An 18,877-nucleotide genomic window follows, 5' to 3' on the forward strand; every position below is an offset into this window, starting at 1 on the left:
AAAAAATCCTTCCTAGTCATGTATCTATGAAGATGCCATTTATTTTGAGAAAAATAGCAGAAAAGTCGCACTCTGCCATTGCAAACTAATGATGACTTTTTGCTTCACTCATTGATGGAGGGAACCTCTCTGGTGGTGATGGTGTTTGAATACTGTGCTGTCCTTGGTCTTCCCTATGGTACTGGTTGCAGAGTACTGCTACCAGTGGGCATTGGTGGTGGATAGGGAACCAATCAAATGGCTTCTTCACCCTAGACAGTGTCTAACCTCTTCAGTGTTGGACTAGCGCACATCAAGGGAAGTCGAGAGCATTGGCATAACATTCCCAGCTTGTGCCTTGGTGGTGGTGGAGAGACTTCGGAGAATCAAATTTGCTATTTGTCACAGATCCAAGATACTGGTGATGGTTACATTAGTGATGGCAATGCTGCTGAATGTCAAGGGGAGATGTTTAGATTCTGTTGTTAGAGGTGACAATTGTCTGGCATGTAGATTACTTACCACTTACAAGCCCAAGGCGAGATTCTGTCCAGTTCTTCAGACTTTTACACTGAGAAGCTAGAAATGGAACTGTGCACTGTACAATCATCAGTGAAGATTGCACTTCTAAAATGATCCTGGGAGGGACGGTCAGTGATCAAACGGTTTCTTTGGAAAATAAAATGTCTTTTTATGGTTGAAGACCTTTTCACAACCTACATTATTGAAAATCTAATAGGAATATGGCACACTCTATATCAGATTGATTTGCACTTGCTGAGTGTTACATCATAAAGTGACCTTAAAGCAACATTTTTAAAAAATTTTTAAAATTTTTTTACTATTGTTTCAAACCATTAAATCAGCGATGTGAAAATCACATTGCAGTTGCAGTCACTTGCTCAGTTCCTTATTGTTATGATGAACCCTCTGTTCAAGATGCTGGTCGTGGGCAATGTGACATGAGGAAATAAATTTCCGAAGCTCTGACACTATTGTTCTGTGCATTTGTGTTTGAGCTGTGGGAGGATCCTCTGTAAAGAGCTGTGAAGTTTCAAGCATTGCTTCTGGTGTGGCCACTGGTTTGATGACAGGATTGAGAACATCAACATGTTGAATGTGTGCACCTGATCGGTCAGTGATTAAGACAAATGGTCAGCAATGTGGCAAGTCAAACTGGCTTACCACATCTCCAGTTCTTCAGCTTGCAGCTCCGCATTAGAAAGCAGCTGCTCACTGGTCAGATTATGGAACGTGCTTTAACTTTGTCTGTTTTATGAAATGTTGCTTCAATAAATTTGCTATAATGGAGTGAATGAATCACCATTATGTTTCGATCTCTCAGTGACTGTATCCATGGTCAACACTACAAATGTTTTAATGGTAAATGTTATGACTAACATTTAGGAATATAGGAATAATCAGCAGGAGTGAACAATTCAGATCTTTGAGCCTGGTCTGCCATTTTACATGATGCTGGCTGATCTTCTCCTGGTCTCAACTCTACTTTCCTACCTGCTCCCCATAGCTCTTTATCCTATATTTTATCAGAAATATATGTATCTCTTTCTTGAATCTGTTGATTGGTTCTGCCTGCACTGCACTCTGGGGCAGTGAGTTCCACAGATTGACAAATCTGTGGGAGAAATAATTTCTCCTCATCTCAGTTTTGAACCCAACTCCTCTCACTCGGTTTCTATGACCTCATGTTTGAGATGTTCTGACGAGGGGAATCATCTGCTCAACATCTACCTTGTCAAACATGTTTGGCATTTTATATATTTCAATTAGATCCCCCCTCATTCTTCTGAACTCTAGCGAATACAGAAGTGGGGCATGATCATAGAACACAGTATTTAAAGTCCCACAAGGGGGGGAAATCTGTTCAATGCCCATCTTCTCTATCCCCTTTAGAGTTTTATATACCTCAATCAGATCACCCCCTTATTTTTCTGAACTCTAGTGAGTACAAGCCCAAGCTATTCAACTACTCCTTGTACAGTAGCCCTTTCATTCCTGGGATCAACCCGGTGAACCCCCTCTGAACTGCCGCCAGTGCCACCACATCCTTCCTCAAGCAAGGAGACCAAAACTGGACACAGTATTCCAGATGTGGTCTCACCAATGCCCTATATAATTTTAACACTTCGTTACTTTTAATAATAAATAAATTTGTAATAAATACCAGGATTGTATTTGCCTTTCATATTACATGCAGCACCTGCATACCCACTCTCTGTGATTCATGTACAAAGATGCCCAGATCCCTCTGCACTGATGCACTTTGAATCTGCCTCCCATTTAAATAATAATTTACCATTTTATTTTTTTCAGATAAAATGGACAACATGCACTTATCCACATTAAATTCCATCTGCCAGAATCTGGCCCATTCTCCTCACCTATCAATGCCCATCTGTAAACTCTTTATCTCCTCATCACTGCTTGTTTTCCCATCTATTTTAGTATCACTGGCAAACTTTGCTATGTTATACTTTGACCCTTTTTGCAGATCATTGACATAGATTGTAAATAGTTTAAGTCCGAGAACTGAATCCTGTGGAGCCCACTAGTTATAGTTCACCATCTAGAGAAGGACTCATTTATAATAGAACATGGAACATAGAAAAGTACAGCACAGAACAGGCCCTTTGGCCCATGATGTTGTGCCAAGATTTAATCCTAATGTAAAATATAATAACTTAGCCTACGTACCCCTCAACTCACTGCTATCTATGTGCATGTCCAGCAGTCACTTAAATGTCCCTAATGACTCTGCTTCCGCCACCACAGCTGGCAACACATTCCATGCAGTCACAACTCTGCGTAAAGACCCTCAGCTTTCTGACAGTCAGCTGATCCTCTATCCAAGCCAATACTCTACCCCTAACCCCTGGATCTAACCATCTGGATCAGTCTTTTATGCAGCACCTTGTCAAATGCCTTCTGTAAGTCTAGATATACCACATCAACTGGATCCCCATTATCCACTCTGCTGGTTACATCCTCAAAGAACTCCAGCAAGTTTGTCAAGCATGATTTACTCTTCATGAGACTGTACTGATACTGGTGAACTGAGCTTTGTTTTTCCAAGTATTCAGTTAGCTTCTCCTTTATGATTAATTCCAGCAACTCCCCCACTACAGAGGTCAAAGTACCTGATCCATATTTTCCTACTTCCTTCCAATCACCTTTTTTGAATAAGGGTGTCATATTAACATGTTTCTAGAATCCACTGGCACCTTTCCAAGGAATTTGGGAAAATCATAACTAATGCATTCACTATCTCTACTGTAGTTCCACTTAATACCCTAAGGTGCAGGCCATCAGGCCCTGCTTTTAATCCAATCAGTTTTCTTGATTGGTGATGTCTTTGCTGGCCAGTATCTCAGAGTAAGCTGGAAGAATGACACTTCAATTTCTACTTGGGGATTTACAGCCTCTGGATTCAATATAGAGTTCAAGAATTTTAGGGTTTACTATGTCATAGCCCACACCCCACACACCAGATCTTTTGATCACACAGTCCGCTCTTACACACAACACATTGTTAGTGGCTAACAGTCTCCATTAACAGCTGTTCACCCTCCCAGCTATACCGTTATCGACTCTTTGTCTGTCCAACTGTTCTTGCCTCTCTTTGTGCTCTATCCCCAATCACCGATCATTTACTCCTTACTCCCTCCCCCACTTCACCCTCTGCAATAAGAACTGACATTTTCCTAACTACCATCAGTTCTGAGGAAGGGTCACTGGACCTGAAATGTTAACTCTGATTTCTCTTCACAGCTGTTACCAGACCTGCTGAGCTTTTCCAGCAACCTCTGTGTTTACGTCATGAACCATATCTGGATGAGGGAATATTTAAAAGGTCAGGTCACCCATTACAAGCTATGCCCTTGCACTCACCAATTTGTGGCCTCTCATACACCTTCATGGCTACTGCTTTCTTCTCCCCACTCCCAAAGCCCGTCCTCTCCAAGCTACACTGTCCATGTCCTTTTATCCAATATGCAGAGCCAATAAACCTGAGAGTCACAGTAGCTAAAAAGCAAATCATTCAATCATAACTTTCGACTTCATTTAAAAAAAAGCTGGTTTTAGTACAACCCAATAAAAGTATCTATCATCCATATGTTTCAAGTCTCAACAATAGAAGCTATGTACACCAAGCCACTTTATTTTGTGTGCGGAAGCATTCTGCAATTGACAAAATAGGTCATAGCTATCAATCAAACTATGCATTTCTTGGGTGCAGTTATTCCAGAACATCAATAGATCCAGTCAAGCCTCATTACACATTTCCGAAATGACAGCACTGAATATATCTCAACAATATTTCATTGGCTGTAAGTATTTTGGGAAATCCCAACATTGTATACGGTGCTTAACTTTTTTTATTTCTCAATTAATATTGACAGCCATAACATTGTCCAGTAAAATTCCTGCTTATTAATAATTTGAAACAGCAATGTGAATTACTGAAAAGTGCTCAACTTTTTTTATAGCTTGTTTATAATTGCATAACCTACATTACTCTTGTTTGCAGCTTGTTATCCCATGCAGGACCTTTTTTTAACAATATAATTTGATCTGTTTTACAGGGGACCATTTTCTTGCCTGGAAATAATGTCACTGAGCACTCATGCAATGGAGATGAGTCCAGGAAGTTCCTTTTTGAAATTGTGCCTGGTAAGAGACATTATGTTTTTTTCATTTTTTTCATATAATCATGTTATATGATTACCCAATGGCACATAGAGATGCCAAAGATGATCATACATCACCTATTGAAACACTGCTGTCCTTTCTGAAATATATTGAATTGAAAAGGTGAAGCTACTATTTTTCCAGCTTGGGGATATAGAGCTGGTTCAAAAAGATGCATAACATTCGAATTATGACCAAGAGAAAGGTAACTATTTCACAGCATGAATGGTATCCAAACTGAAAAAAAAACGGTTTGAAAGTATTGAAAGCTATAGCAGTCTATTTTCTAGTCTTTTGCATGGTCAAATCATTTAATAATCTCACAAAAAGCTGTGGTAAATTTTTCATGACCATATATTTATTTCAACAACCTGTGGTGAAAATTATTGCAATTAGCCAGCACACTACAGCAATATGTAACAATGTGGGAGCTTGTATTTTTTTTTATTGTGAATCAGTTAAACACATCTTGTTAGAATGAAATCTAGAGGTGCTGCCTTTATCATATGCAAGGATTTCATTATAAACAAGTTGATAGCAATAAATACTCCCATGACTTATTTTCAAAGTCCCATAGTCTTAAATTCTTCTGCTCTGTTCCAAATCTATTCTGCCAGTTACGCACTACGCTTTTCTTGGGAGTTGTTACCAGGAGCTGTAAGGTAAGCATGAGCAAATTTCTGCTTTTCCTTTTCGCACTAAAGAAGCTCTCCTCCCCACTTCCTCATAGAAAGAGTTTACTGCACAGGCCTTCATCCTTCGACCAAGTCTAGAAGCATGGAAAAAGTGCACACACATGTCTTTTATCACAAATACATACAATAAGTGGCTTTCTACAGAGCAGACTATATACAGAGACAGGGTGAAGATATCAGCGGATAAAAGATATCAGGCTTCACTGGAGTCAAGTTGCACTTACATCTTTTTAATTTTTATTGACATTTTTCAGACAACCTGTGAGGCCCTGTCTGAGGAGGACAGGAATTTTGCTGATATTCAAAAGGCTGGCTTAAGTACAACAATCGGACCTCAACTTTATTTGAAACAGCTGCATCATCTATTTCTGGGTGTAGGAATAAAACCTGGTATAGAGGAGTAACCTCCCTATCCTGAGCTTCTTCAGATTGCCCTTTCACCTTGTTTAACCAGGAGCCTACTGCTCACTTTCATAGACCCCAGACTTGCTGCTCATTTCATGTCGAAACCTGAACCACAGTCTTTTAAAGTTATTTTTCGGAGGTAGGTGGACAAATGTACTCTTAGATACATAAACTCAGCATGTCAAGTGAAAATTTGAATTCAGCTGAAGTAACTCCGCAGAGGCTGGTGTCTCGTCAACAAGTCACCCTTTGTTTACACGTGGAGAGTCCTTCACACTGATCCCACTCCCTCTGAGCCAGCTTGCAGAGTGAACACACCTCTGACGCTAGTTTATGTCTGCCAGCCAGGGCTCCCTTATTAGACCAGGTTAACGGTCCCAATCAGGGAACCCATATAAGCTCTCTAAGATCTATCTGGCTGACCTCGTTAAGTTCACTGCATCCCTCCCCCTCTGAGTCACAGGACATTAGCTAGTGTTTGTTTTTGTAGTTCCTCATGTGGCGTTTTAGCACCGTGTCACATTCCTCTGATATGCAAGACACAGTAGCTCACCTCTTGCACCCAGAGCATTTGGAAGAAACTCATTCTCTTCTTCAGGCAAAAAAGGCACCAACATCTGCCGTGTCCATCTCAGGTTCTAAGGTCTCTTCAACGCTTGATTGACAGAGAGGGCCCTTGGATTCTGGAACATTCGGAAAGGCAAATTTTACCCCACACCGTTAGCAAGTTTACAGCTTTCATACAGTCCACATGCTTGTTCAGGATCATCACACCCTACCTGAACTTCAAACGTCACTGGACCTGATCTCACATGGACCATGCCTCGAACCCATGCAGGGCCATTCTAGTGGTTCCTACACCAAACTTCAACCACTGAAGTAAACAGTCTCTCTCACTTAGACGAAAGTGAGGAAGCAGATGCTGCAGATTAGAGTCGAGAGTGTGGCACTGGAAAGGTGCTGCAGGTCAGGCAGCATCCGAGGAGCAGGAGAGTCGATGTTTCGGACAAAAGCCCTTCATCAGGCCTCTCTCACTTAGCGGAGTCTGTGTCTGGCAATGACGTTCCTGATACCGTCCAGGTCCAGGAAGATCAGGTTTAACCTGATGCAGTCTTCTCACCATTAGCAACTCTGCAGGAACCATCCCTGTAGTTGCATGAGGGCTGGTCCTATAATCAAATATGAAACGGGACAGTTTGGTATCTCGTGAAGCTGTAGATTGTTTCTTTCAGCCTAGTCGTCAAAGTTTGGACTGCTCTTTTTGCTAGAATTTTGGATGATGGATGGTATGGAGTTTTCCTTATATCACAAATACTGTTCGACTTTAGGAAATACTCAGATTCCCTGCTGGTAAACAATGGCCTATTAACTGTGACCAACATTTCAGGGAGTCCATGTATTGCAAAAGATACTCACAGTTTTTCTATCATTGTCCCTGTGTTTGAACTCTATGCACATCCAGCCACTCTGAGTGAGTGTCTACAATGACTAAGAGCAGTAAGCCCATGAAAGGACATGCATAATCAATGTGTAACCAAGTCCTGAATTTACTCAGCCATTCTTACAAATGTGTTGGAGCTGCTGGTGGTAATTTTTGTCCTTGTTGGCACTCTGGGCACTGCCCCCCCAATGGAGCTATGGCAGCATCCAACCCTGGCTACCAATCATAACTTCTTGCCAACATTCTTCACCTTGGAAACCCCTGGATGACCCTGGCGGAGTTTAACCAGTATCTAGTGGCAACCTTTGCTCCCTATAACAATAGGCCATCCTGGTCTCTCCAGATCCAAAATGCTTTCAATTCTGGTTGTGATGGCTCCTATGTCTCCCCCATTACCACCAGCTGTTTCAGTTTTGCCAGGACCAGATCTTTCTGCGTCTGAGGTCTGATATTGTCAGTTGTGACTGGAGGTGTGTCCAGAAAATTTAAAGCTGTTACAGACTCTTCCAGTGGAGGTACCACTGGTGCTGTATCTGCCAGCAGAAGGCAGCTCAATGTGTTCGCATTCACTACTTGGCCTCCCAGACAGTGTTCAACTTATAATTTTATGCATTTAGAATTAAAGCCCCCCATTGAATTTGGCTGAAGCTATGGGCGGCACTGCCTTGTTCTCTTTATGTAGACCTAGCAGGAGTTTGTGGTCCATTATTATTACAAATCTACATCCGGAAGGGTATTGTGGAGCTTCCTGACTCCAAATACCACCAACAAAACTCCTTTTTCTGTTTGGGCATATATACACTCTGCATTAGCCGAACTGCAGGATGCATACGCTATTGGGAATTCCTGCCCCATGGGCCACCGATGAGCTCCTACTACCCTGATGCTGTATGGGGGGGCATCACCCGATCTCTCTTGGGATCATAGTGTGCTAACACCTTAGAATATGATAGCAGTTTCTTCACTTCATTGAAAGCAATGGCATGGCTTCATGACTATATCCAAGGCTGACCCTTTTTTAAGAGTTGATTGACAGGTGCCAGGATGGAGGCCAGGTAATGTATGAACTTTCCATAATAGATCACCAGCCCACGGAAAGGTCTAAGCTCTGATGCAGACATGGGAGCTGGGGCACCTTTGATCATCCTCACTTCATCTTCCAATCTGTGTACCCTATTCTTGTTGACTTTGTAGCCCAAGTAGGTCACTCTGGGTGCCTCAAACATACATTTTTCTCTTCTGAGCCATACACCTGTCTGGGAGAAAGGTCTAAGGATATGTCCAAGTTCTCTAAGTGCTCCTTATTGGTATTCCCTGTTATTAGCATGCTATGGTAAATGATGACCTGGGTAGACCTTGTAAAATGTTCTCCATTGTCCACTAAAAAATGACAGCCTGATGTAACCCTAAATGGCAGTCTCATATGTTGGTACAAACCCTTATGGATATTAACTGTGCCATACTTCTGTGAATCCTCATCTAACCATATGGCTCATGCCCAGCTTCGTGAAGGACAGTCCCTTACCAGCTTTGTGTATAATTCCTTTATGTGAGGGATTGGGATTTATTCAGCTGTGAAAAACACATCACTGTTTGATTAAAATCTCCACAAATGTGTACTGACCCGACAGGTTTCACAATTGGTACAACCAATGCTGCCCATTCCACAAACTGGGCTGGTTTGATGATTCTTTCTCTTTCTAGCCTCCTAATTTCTGCCTCTACTTTTACCCATAAGGCAAATGATACTGAACGGGCCTTGCAGAATTGTGGGTTTGCTTCCTGATAATCATACAAGGTGCCCTTGGCTATTTTGATAGTCCCTAGACCTTTCTGAAAAGCTTCTGGATATTTAATTAGCACTTCACTTAGGCAGCCATTTTCTAATCGAAAAACGTTAAGCCAATCAAGGTGAATATTTCTCAACCCATTTCACCCATCATGCTTGGGCCCAAGTCTTTTACTACAATCAGTGGTAACTGAACCAGCTGCTTCTCATAAAGACCGGAACCAAAGTCTTTAATCTGTAAAGGTTCTGTGGTTTAGGTTTTCAGTCCAACTGAGGTCTTGTGCAACTTTGTGGGTTGGAGACCGGAGCAAATTTTGTGGAAGATTGATTCTGCAATCACTGAAACAGCCGTGTCGGTATCGACCTCCATTAGAGCTGGGTGATCATTAACCAGATGTTTATTTTGATCGGTTCTGGTTTGGCTAAGCAAGTTAACAGTTCCAACTAGATGTAGGTAGACTTTCCAGGGTGTGCGCTCTCCTGGGTACCGGCCTAGGAATTCTCTTCCTCAATTTAGGTCTCTTTAGCTGTCTCAAGTCCACATGCCGACAGCAACTACAATGGCTTGCCAGCCCGGATCCTGAAGAAAATTTTGACCATTGGCTGAGACTTGGCTTAGTTTTGGGGTTTTGCTGTGGGCTGACCTAGAGTCTGTCTGTTCAGGATATGTCCTGAGTGAGGCTATGCAATTTCCTTCATCCAAGTGCTGTTCCCCAAGTTCATTTGGAATGGTGAGGGTGTCTACTTCCATCAGAATGCCCTGCAACTCATACACCCCACTTGCTATTTTTCCAGTGATAAAACCAATTGCACTTTCTGTTTGAAATCTACTTGGGCATCAGCTAGTATGCACTTTTGCATGGTTGCAGCATTCATCCCACATACCAAACAGGATCTCAGCATCTCATTAAGATTTAAATCTGTCACATGTCTCTGCCAATCATCTCAACCTAGTCAAAATCTCAATACGATTCCCTTGGTTCTCAAATTGCCGGGTAAAACCAATTGCACCCAGAATTAGAGGAGGTTTGGGATTGTAATATTCCTTAACAAAATCCATCAACTCTTGAAAGTTTTAGTATCTGTCGCTCAGGGAAAGTTAAGCTCTTAATAACTGAAAAAGCTGTGGGTCCACAAGCTGTCAGATAATATTCATAACTTTTCATCTGCCCCAATGTCATTTACCTGAAAAAATAACACACTCTTTCCACATACATGCCCAATCTTCAATGGCAGGATCGAACGAGTCAAACATCCCAAATAATGACACAATGTCAGAAATGCTTACCCCAACTCAAATACAACTGTTGCAAGCGAATTTCTTCAGGAGTGTACTTTTCTTTCATTACCACTGAACTAACTGCATAGAGGCCGGTATCCTGTCTCCATGGCAACCTTTATTTACACATGGAGAGTCCTTGACACAATCCAGCCAGCACAGAGCCAGCTCTCAGAATGAACAGAACTTCTGACTCTGGTTTTTTTTTTATTAGATTCCCTACAGTGTGGAAAAAGGCCCTTCGGTCCAACAAGTCCACACTGCCCCTCCGAAGAGTAACACAATTCCCTCTGACTAATGCACCTAACGCTATGGGCAATTTAGCATGGCCAATCCACCTGACCTGCACATCTTTGGACTGTGGGAGGAAACCCACGCAGACACAGGGAGAATGTGCAAACTCCACACAGACAGTCGCCAGAGACTGGAATCGAACCCCAGTCCCTGGCGCTGTGAGACTGCAGTGCTAACCACTGAGCCACCTGACTCTGGTTTATATCTGTCAGCTAGGGCTCCCTGATTGGACCCAGGTTAACAACCCCAATCACGGAACTCATATTGAATGAGGTCCACCTGGCTGACCTTGTTACAATCACTGCACCAACACCTTCTAAATTTTGAACCTCTTTTGTTTCAGGGCATACACACAAGTTGTGAATTCCTCATGGTTTGCTATCACACAATAGTGAACGAATAAAAACATTTCGCAGAAATTCTATGTATTTGTGCCTTGTTTAGTGAATGGCTCACAGAGTAAGTGAATAGAAATTTCTCTATTTATGCCTGAAGAAATATTGAAATTTTGGAAGTGCTCGCAAGACTTTGAACATACAAGAGATATTTTCAGTATATTTAATTACAGTTCTCCTGCATTGGCACTGCTGTCTTTGCATATCTCTTGAAGCTATTCAATACATTCAAGTGTGATAAACATTAACAACAAACACTACCAAACAAATGTCACTTGTACCTTTCACAGTGACACTTGTTTTCGATTATACAGATCTTCTCCAAAAAGTAATGTCATATGTTTCCTTTGTTGTTTAATTTGTGGTAAAGGTATGTTTGCGATTTCACTGAAGGTGAATCCCATATGATCACAAAACATCTCTCAATGGAGTACAAACAGAAGTTGTTGGAGAAATTCAACATCATTGGTGGAGAGAAAGCAGAATTAATGTTTCAGGTCCATTCTTCAGAACCGGAATTCCCTCAATGGATTATCGATGCAAGTTCTTAATACATTTGCAAACAAGTCATTTTCCAATAGTTGCTGTCCAGTCTCAAATTTTCTATTGGATGACCACACCGGTGGTAATAGATTTCTGCTGGTGTCGATTTATGAATCTGTAATCAGGTAATAATTAAGGGGGTTCAAAACATTTCTTTTTTTAAAAAAAAGTTTGAGGACCTGGAGACCTCGAGAACACTCCGTCTCCACCACTGATACTCATTCGGAACAGTGTCTACTATTTACACAATGTATTTCAAAATTGACCAAGGCCTGTTAAATAGTAATTTCCAATCTCTCAACTACTTCCAACCAGGAGGACAAGGGCAACGCATAAATAAGAGCAACATTATCTGCAAATTCCTGTCCAAGGATTCAGTCTGACTTGGAAATATATTGCTGTTCCTTCAAAGATAGATTGCCAGAGTTTCTCTATAAATATCTGAAAAGAAAAGAGCAAGTTAAGTAAGTGCTGATCTTCGAGGGATTGAGAATGGGGAGTTAATGGTAGGTAATAAAGAAATGGCAGATATAAGGAATGACAATTTAGCTTCTGGTTTCACTATAGAGGACTTAGAAAAATCTTTGTAATATCCTGTAATTTAGGAGATTTGAAGAAGTGAAGAATGTGGTGACATTACAATCACTAGAGAAGTGATACTGAGCAAACTGGTGGACCAGTGGGCTGATACATCTCTGGGTCCTGACGGATATCATTCATGGGCCTTAAAAGAGGTGCCTAGTAAAGTAGTAGGTATATTGGTGCTAATTTTCCAAAATTCATTAGATTTGCAAAGGTTCCATCAAACTTTAAAGTAGCATTTACATAGCAACATAGAAACTAGGAGCAGGAGTAGGCTATTTGACTCTTTGAACCTGCTATGCCATTCAGTATGATCATGGCCATTGCTCGTTCTCAATGTAATTTTCTCCCCATACTCCTTGGTCCCTTTATAACCCCCCTTTACACAAAGGGGGGGAGGTAGAAAACAATAAGCTATAGACCAATTAGCTTGATATCTATCACAAGAAAGATATTAGAATCAGATCTTATCGAGTTTATAACTGGCACTTAGAAGAACTCGAGGTAGTCAGGAATAGTCAACATGATTTTGTAAAAGAGGCATTATGTTTAACCAATTTTTTGAGGGAGTAACATGTACTGTGGATGACAGGAAGTCAATTCATGTACTTAGATTTCCAGAGGCTTTTGACAAAATTCCAGATAGAAGGGAGTGTGCAATGTAGGAGCTTGTAGCCTAGGGAGTAACATAGCATGGATAATAGATCGACTGACTGACTGACTAGCTGGCAGGAAACAGAGTACGCATGAAAGGATCTTTTTCAGATTGGCAGAACATGATAAATGGCATTCTGCCTGGGTCTCCGCTGGTAGCTCAACTTTTTTACAATTTCTATCCAAGATTTATTAAAGATACATTGGAGGCATGGTGGCTAAATGTGCAGATGACACAAAGGCAGGTAGGAACATTTGTTATGAAGATGAAATCACAACGATGCAGGTAGACATAGAGAGGTTGAGTGAATGGGCAAAAATCTGACAGATAGATGTAATGTAGGAAAATGTGAAGTTGTTCATTTTGGCAGGGAGAACAAAAAGCAGTATATTATTTCAACAGAGGATACAGACTTTTGAGGTGCAGATAAATCTAGGCATTCTAGGCCATGAGTCAAAAAAGGTTAATATCCAGGTACTGCATGTGTTTGAGAAGGCTAATGGAATACTGTTCTTTATTATAATGGAAGGATTTGAACATTAAAAAGTGAGGATGGTATGCTTCAGTTATACAGGACATCAGTCATCCACATCAGAAATTTTGTGAACAGTTTTGGATTTCATATATAAAGAAAGATATCAATGCTTCAGAAAAGGTTCGAAAAAAGTTTGCTAGTTTGATATCTGGAATGAGTGAGTTGTCTTTTTGGATAAGCTGGGCTTGTTTTATTGGAATGCAGAGGGTCAAAGAGCAATTTGATTCAAGACTATAAGGACAAGGCACACATGAAAAGGATGTTTTCTCTTGTGAAAAATCCCACATTTTAAAATTAGTGGTTGCCTTTTTAGGGCAGCAATGAAGGGAAATTATTTCTCTCAGAGGGTTGTATCATTTTGGAACTCTGCTTCAGTGGCAATCGAGTTGAGGTCATTGAATATTATTTAATGTGGAGGTGGGTAGATTCTTAATATTTAAGGGAATCAATTGGAGTTAAACCGGAATGTGAAATTCAGATCACAAATAGATCATGATCTTATTGAAGGGCAAGGAAGGCTTAAAGGACTGAGTGCCTCCTTCTAATCCTAATTCATATTTTAAAAGTACAAAAGATCTGGTGACATCGTCAATAAGTCACTCACTTACGGGTGCAGCAAGAATTTCTCATGAGGATTTGAGTCCAGGATGGTGAAGGCTTGCTTCAGTTTTGTAAAACTTTAATGGGAGTTCATATTTGTGTGTTCTAATCCCCTTACCGAAGGAAGAATCTTATTGCCATAGCGGGAATGCAACAAAGGTTCACTAGAGTTGTTCCCTGGAGAGTGGGACCTTCCTTTAAAGGTAGATTGATGAAATCTCCACAGTTTCAAGGAATGAAGTCTACAATATACTGGAAGGGTTAAAGGTATGGTTGGGCACCTAGAAGGGGATGCTGGGGAAACACAATTTCAAAATAGGGGGGAAGGCATTAAGAACCAAGATGAGAAGATTTTTTTCACATTAATGGTTGTGAATCTTTGGAATTCTCTCCCAAGAGAGCTGTGGAAGATCAGCCATTGAGATAGTTTAACATAACAGGATAAGGGGATAATGTGTGAAAAAAAAGGCATTGTAGTGGACGATCAGCCATGATTATATTGAATAGGAGAGTAGGCTTAGTAATACTCCTTCTCAGATCTCCTGTGTTTTATGGATCTTGTTAAGACTGTTACAGTGTTTTCAGCTAGTGACAAAAAACAATGGACCAATGCACCAACTACACCATCATTCATTTGGGTGGAGACTTCTACAAAAAGAAACAAGTTGATAATGTCACGATTACAAATTAAAGGAGTCTAATGCTGTAATTAACATGCAGCCAGTGGAACCTGCAATGTTGTGATTTTACAACCAATGAGCTACCAATTAAAGTGCTTAATAAAAGATAAATATATAGCACATGGCTCCTTTGAAGGATAAGTAATAGGCCACATTTATTTGCTGGTTGGAGGTACTGGCAGTACACTAGTAATTTGATGGTATTATATTTTTACCAAGAAATCTGCTCAGCAGACGTCTTGCTGCTGCCATCATTCTTCAGCGATCATTTCAGTGAGTTTGGGAGATAACGTGCCTCCATCAGCAAATAGGTTTGGACATTTTATCTCATTTCTCTTTCCTTCTTGAAGCCACTCCTTAAAACTTACATCTTTGACTAAACCTTTGGTTAACTGCTCTAATATCGCTTCTTCTGGTGACTCACTATCAAATTGCTTTATAATACCCTTTGGACACACCTTTAGTATGAAGGCACTGTCTATGTATGAGCTGTTGTCTATCTGTTTTGGCTTTATAGCTTGCTGCCAGTCATTGAGACCAGATCAGACTGGTGTAGTTATTCAGGAATCAGTTCAATCCCAAGTGGAACAAAATGGTCTCACTATTTCCCTTGGGGAAGAACACCATGGAATTGGCAGTTCCAGCAAAATCATAAACTTGTTCAAAATAATACATTCATGATTTCAATTAGGAGGCCATGGGTAGCATCGTAGAACAGAGAGACTGAGATGTTCAGGAACATAGTTCTTTGACATTTCATCACAGGTACATAGGGTACTTGAAAAGGCATCTACCACACTTGCCTTCATTACTCAGACTCTTGACTACAAGAGTTGAGAAGTCATGTTGAGGTTGCACAAGACGTTGGTGAGGCCTCTTCAGGAGGACTGTGTCCAGTTTTGGTTGTCTTGCTATAGGGACAATGTTATTAAGCTGGAGAGGGTTCAGAAGAGATTTACCATTATGTTGCTTTTTATTTTACTTTGATTTTATATACTTTTGCTCGCTTGTGGTTGAATGTTCAAGGGTTTACACAACATGTGACATATTATCAAACTGTTTTTTGAATAGTTTCCTTGCCTTGTGCTTTGAGATTACAGTTTCTTACAAAGCTGTACTGAATGTAGACCATGCATTTTCACAGCAAAGACGTTGTTTGGAGGTTGAAACAAGCCCGCTCTAGGAAAAGGAAAGGGTGAGAGGAGTGGGACAGCATAAAAGAGAATTAGGAAGAGATTATAACATAGGAAACAAGAGCAGCAGCACTTGTGAGAATGGAAATAAACATAGTAAGAAAATGCAGTACATTTAGTGGAAAAAGATTTATTGTGTACATGAAACATTAAGTGCAGTTATACTTGTATTTGTCACACTGCGGATCAGAATATGAAAATATTCCTTTGTTATGTGGATCACTGGATAGCTTTTCTATCTTTAAGATGCAGAACAGCTACGTTGTGATGCCACAGAACAAATAGAAAGCTCAGATCCAGGCCATTCACAAGCCATCTACTTTAAGATATCTGACATGTAAACACAAATAAAGCAGGCCCTTAACCAAATCAACCTCATGGTGCGAAACAAAAGAGAGTACATTGGCCACAACTCTCAAATATATTTCAGCAAACCCCAGTTCAGAAAAGGGAAAGAGATTAACCTGGCAAACACAAACCAGTCAGTCTCGCAAAACGTTTAGAGCAGAATTTTCCATGGTAAAGTGGAAGGATTTAGTCATAGGTGTGGAGATGGAGGTGAGGGATTAACTCCGGTTCTTTAATTATCCAATCAATTTATAGATTTAGCACAGGATTCTGGTTGTACCAACATGAACTTTTCAAGCTGTTTGGAACTTACCAAGATAGAATGCAGGAGGGACTCAGTGTTCAATGTGGGAAAGACTTGTGAATGCAGAATGTCATCTGAGGGAATGATTTCACTGGCTTGTGTTTTGGGAGTCATTTCACATTTCTTTGGAATTGATCGCTATTGATCTGATCTGTCAGTCTGCACTGCAGAGAGGCACCAATGAGTGCAGCTCTACCTTGGACCTCTGTCTGCTTGCCTTGTTTTAAAATCAGACCACCAGCAGCAGCAGCAGCAGCAGAAGCATTAACAGCAGCCACATGCCCCTCTGTGGGTGAACACAGCAATCCAGTGCGAAGGAGGAGAGAGCTGCAGCAAAGTGTATGCAGCCTGAGGATCACCTGGGCATGATGGAACAAGAGGGGCTCAGGAGGCTCAGACCTTTGTGCCAAGTTGTTGCTGATGTTTATAGCCTCCTGGATGGATCAGGTGGCCAGCAGACAGAGTGAGCAGGGCAGCTCCTTCGACACACGGGCGACTGAGTGAGGAGCCAGCTTATGACTCCTGTCAGAAACTCTACCACTGATGCTAATGAAAATGTACAGGAACCAACAATCACTGAGTAAACCATTAGGTTCCTCTGGTAATCTTATCGAAAGAGATTTCAGATCACCTGAGTAAGTGGAACCGTGTAGCCAATGTTTGCTAAATCTTCTGCACCATCCCCCACCCATTTCCTAAACAAATCTTCCCACAGTCCTGAATCCACCCCGTCTACAATCAAAGTCTTCCTTTATTCCTCAACCTGGTCATGCCAATTTTCCCTTTGTTGATTTCCAGCAGGAATTCAGGATACAACAATGGAGATAACAGGACAATTGCACAAAAAAGGGTTAATTTTTATTAAAGTCTCCATCGAAATAAGGGCATTAACATGCCCTTATTTTCCCTTTGTTGATTTCCAGCAGGAATTCAGGATACAACAATGGAGATAACAGGACAATTGCACAAAAAAGGGTTAATTTTTATTAAAGTCTCCATCGAAATAAGGGCATTAACATGGTTATTAATATGTGGTTGAATCCCCCTATTCAACTAAGAACTCATTCTCCCGCTGTAACTCCTATATGGCGACATCGCTGTAGCTTCAGCTGAGCGCAAGGCAGGCTGCTCACTGTCTGCTCCTACAGCTCACAGATTCTTGGCCTATTCTCCTTGGGGTTTTGGATCTCATGAAGGCCCCATCAAAAACTAGGCATTGACAAACGTCAAGCAGGAGACAGCAGCTGTGGTTCTGACTGATGGGGAGTGACCAAGGATGAGAAGTGGGAACACTTTGAGAAGAGTATACACTTTAGTGAGGTGCTGGATGACCAAAGCAAAGTGTTCATCCATCTTGGTGAAAGCAGTAGCCTGAGGTCAGAATCTTCCCAGCCCCTTGAAGGCAGGACGGGGAGGAGTGTTGGAAAGGAGGGTGGTGCCCATTGATGCTGTCATCCTAAGCAAAATTAAATGGCACTTGGAAAATAAAGGTTAATAAAGAGTCAGCATCAGTTTGGCTAATTTCATTAAGTTATTTGAAAGATAGGAAGGGTTTATGAGGGTGCTGCAGTTATGTTTTGTACATAAACTTGCAAAAGACATTTTGATAAAGTACTATACAACAGACGATAGAAAAATTGAAGGTGATGGTGCGGTGCAGCGAGAATACGTCATTTCACACTGTGCACAACCTAATTTTTTTTGCGCTATGCAACTCATTCCCAATGGCAATGTCGCAGCAAGGCTGAGAGTGAATGTAGGTGATGACAGGTTGCTTTTCAATAAGGAGGGAAACATCCAGTGCTGTTCTTCAGAAACCAATGTTTACACTATTGCTTTTGTTAAGAACCATGTTAATGATTCAGACTGAATGTACAGGGACACTTTTACAGATTGCAGATAACACAAACCTCAGAGATGCAATAAAAGCATGTAACAGACTTCAGGACCCAAGCAGACTGGTGAAGTAGACAGTATAATCCAAATGAAATCCAATGCAACAAAGTGAATAGGATTCTTAAGGACCTTGACAGAGTAAATATGAAAAGAATGTTTTCCCTCGTGGTAGAGTCTAGGACCAGAGGCATAGTCTTAGAATAAAGAGGCTCTTATTTAAGACTGAGATGAGAAGGAATTTCTTTCCTCGGAGGGTTGGGAATCTTTGGGAACCCCTTGCCACAGAGAGCTTTGGGGCGGACTCCTTGGGTATAGTTAAGGCTGAGATAGATTCTTGATCATTAGTGGGATCAAGAGTTATGGAAAAACACAGGAAAATGGATATGAGGAATATTGGATTAGCCATGATCCAGACAATGAGGAACTGAGTAGCCTACTCCTGTTCCTATTTCTTGTGGTCTTCTAGTCTGAATCAATCATTTTGATAGGAAGAACAAGGAGAGGCAATACATTCTATACTGTACAATCTTTGCAATTCTTTGAAGGTAATAGGA

The 18,877-nt window shown here is 41.0% G+C and overlaps 1 protein-coding gene across 3 annotated transcripts in view; it reads left to right on the forward strand.

The window, feature by feature from the left end:
* arhgap24 (Rho GTPase activating protein 24) overlaps positions 1-18,877 on the forward strand; it is a 453,346-nt gene that overhangs the window by 215,922 nt on the left and 218,547 nt on the right. For all 3 annotated transcript variants that reach the window (XM_043696029.2, XM_087985819.1, XM_087985826.1), the window contains exon 3: positions 4,584-4,671. In XM_043696029.2, coding sequence (XP_043551964.1) covers positions 4,584-4,671 — 88 coding nt within the window. The remainder of the gene's footprint in view (positions 1-4,583; positions 4,672-18,877) is intronic.

The sequence above is a fragment of the Chiloscyllium plagiosum genome, unplaced genomic scaffold (assembly GCF_037043375.1).
Source record: "Chiloscyllium plagiosum isolate Xiang-an unplaced genomic scaffold, Cpla_swu_hap1 HiC_scaffold_1, whole genome shotgun sequence".
NCBI classification, from domain to species: Eukaryota; Metazoa; Chordata; class Chondrichthyes; order Orectolobiformes; family Hemiscylliidae; genus Chiloscyllium; species Chiloscyllium plagiosum.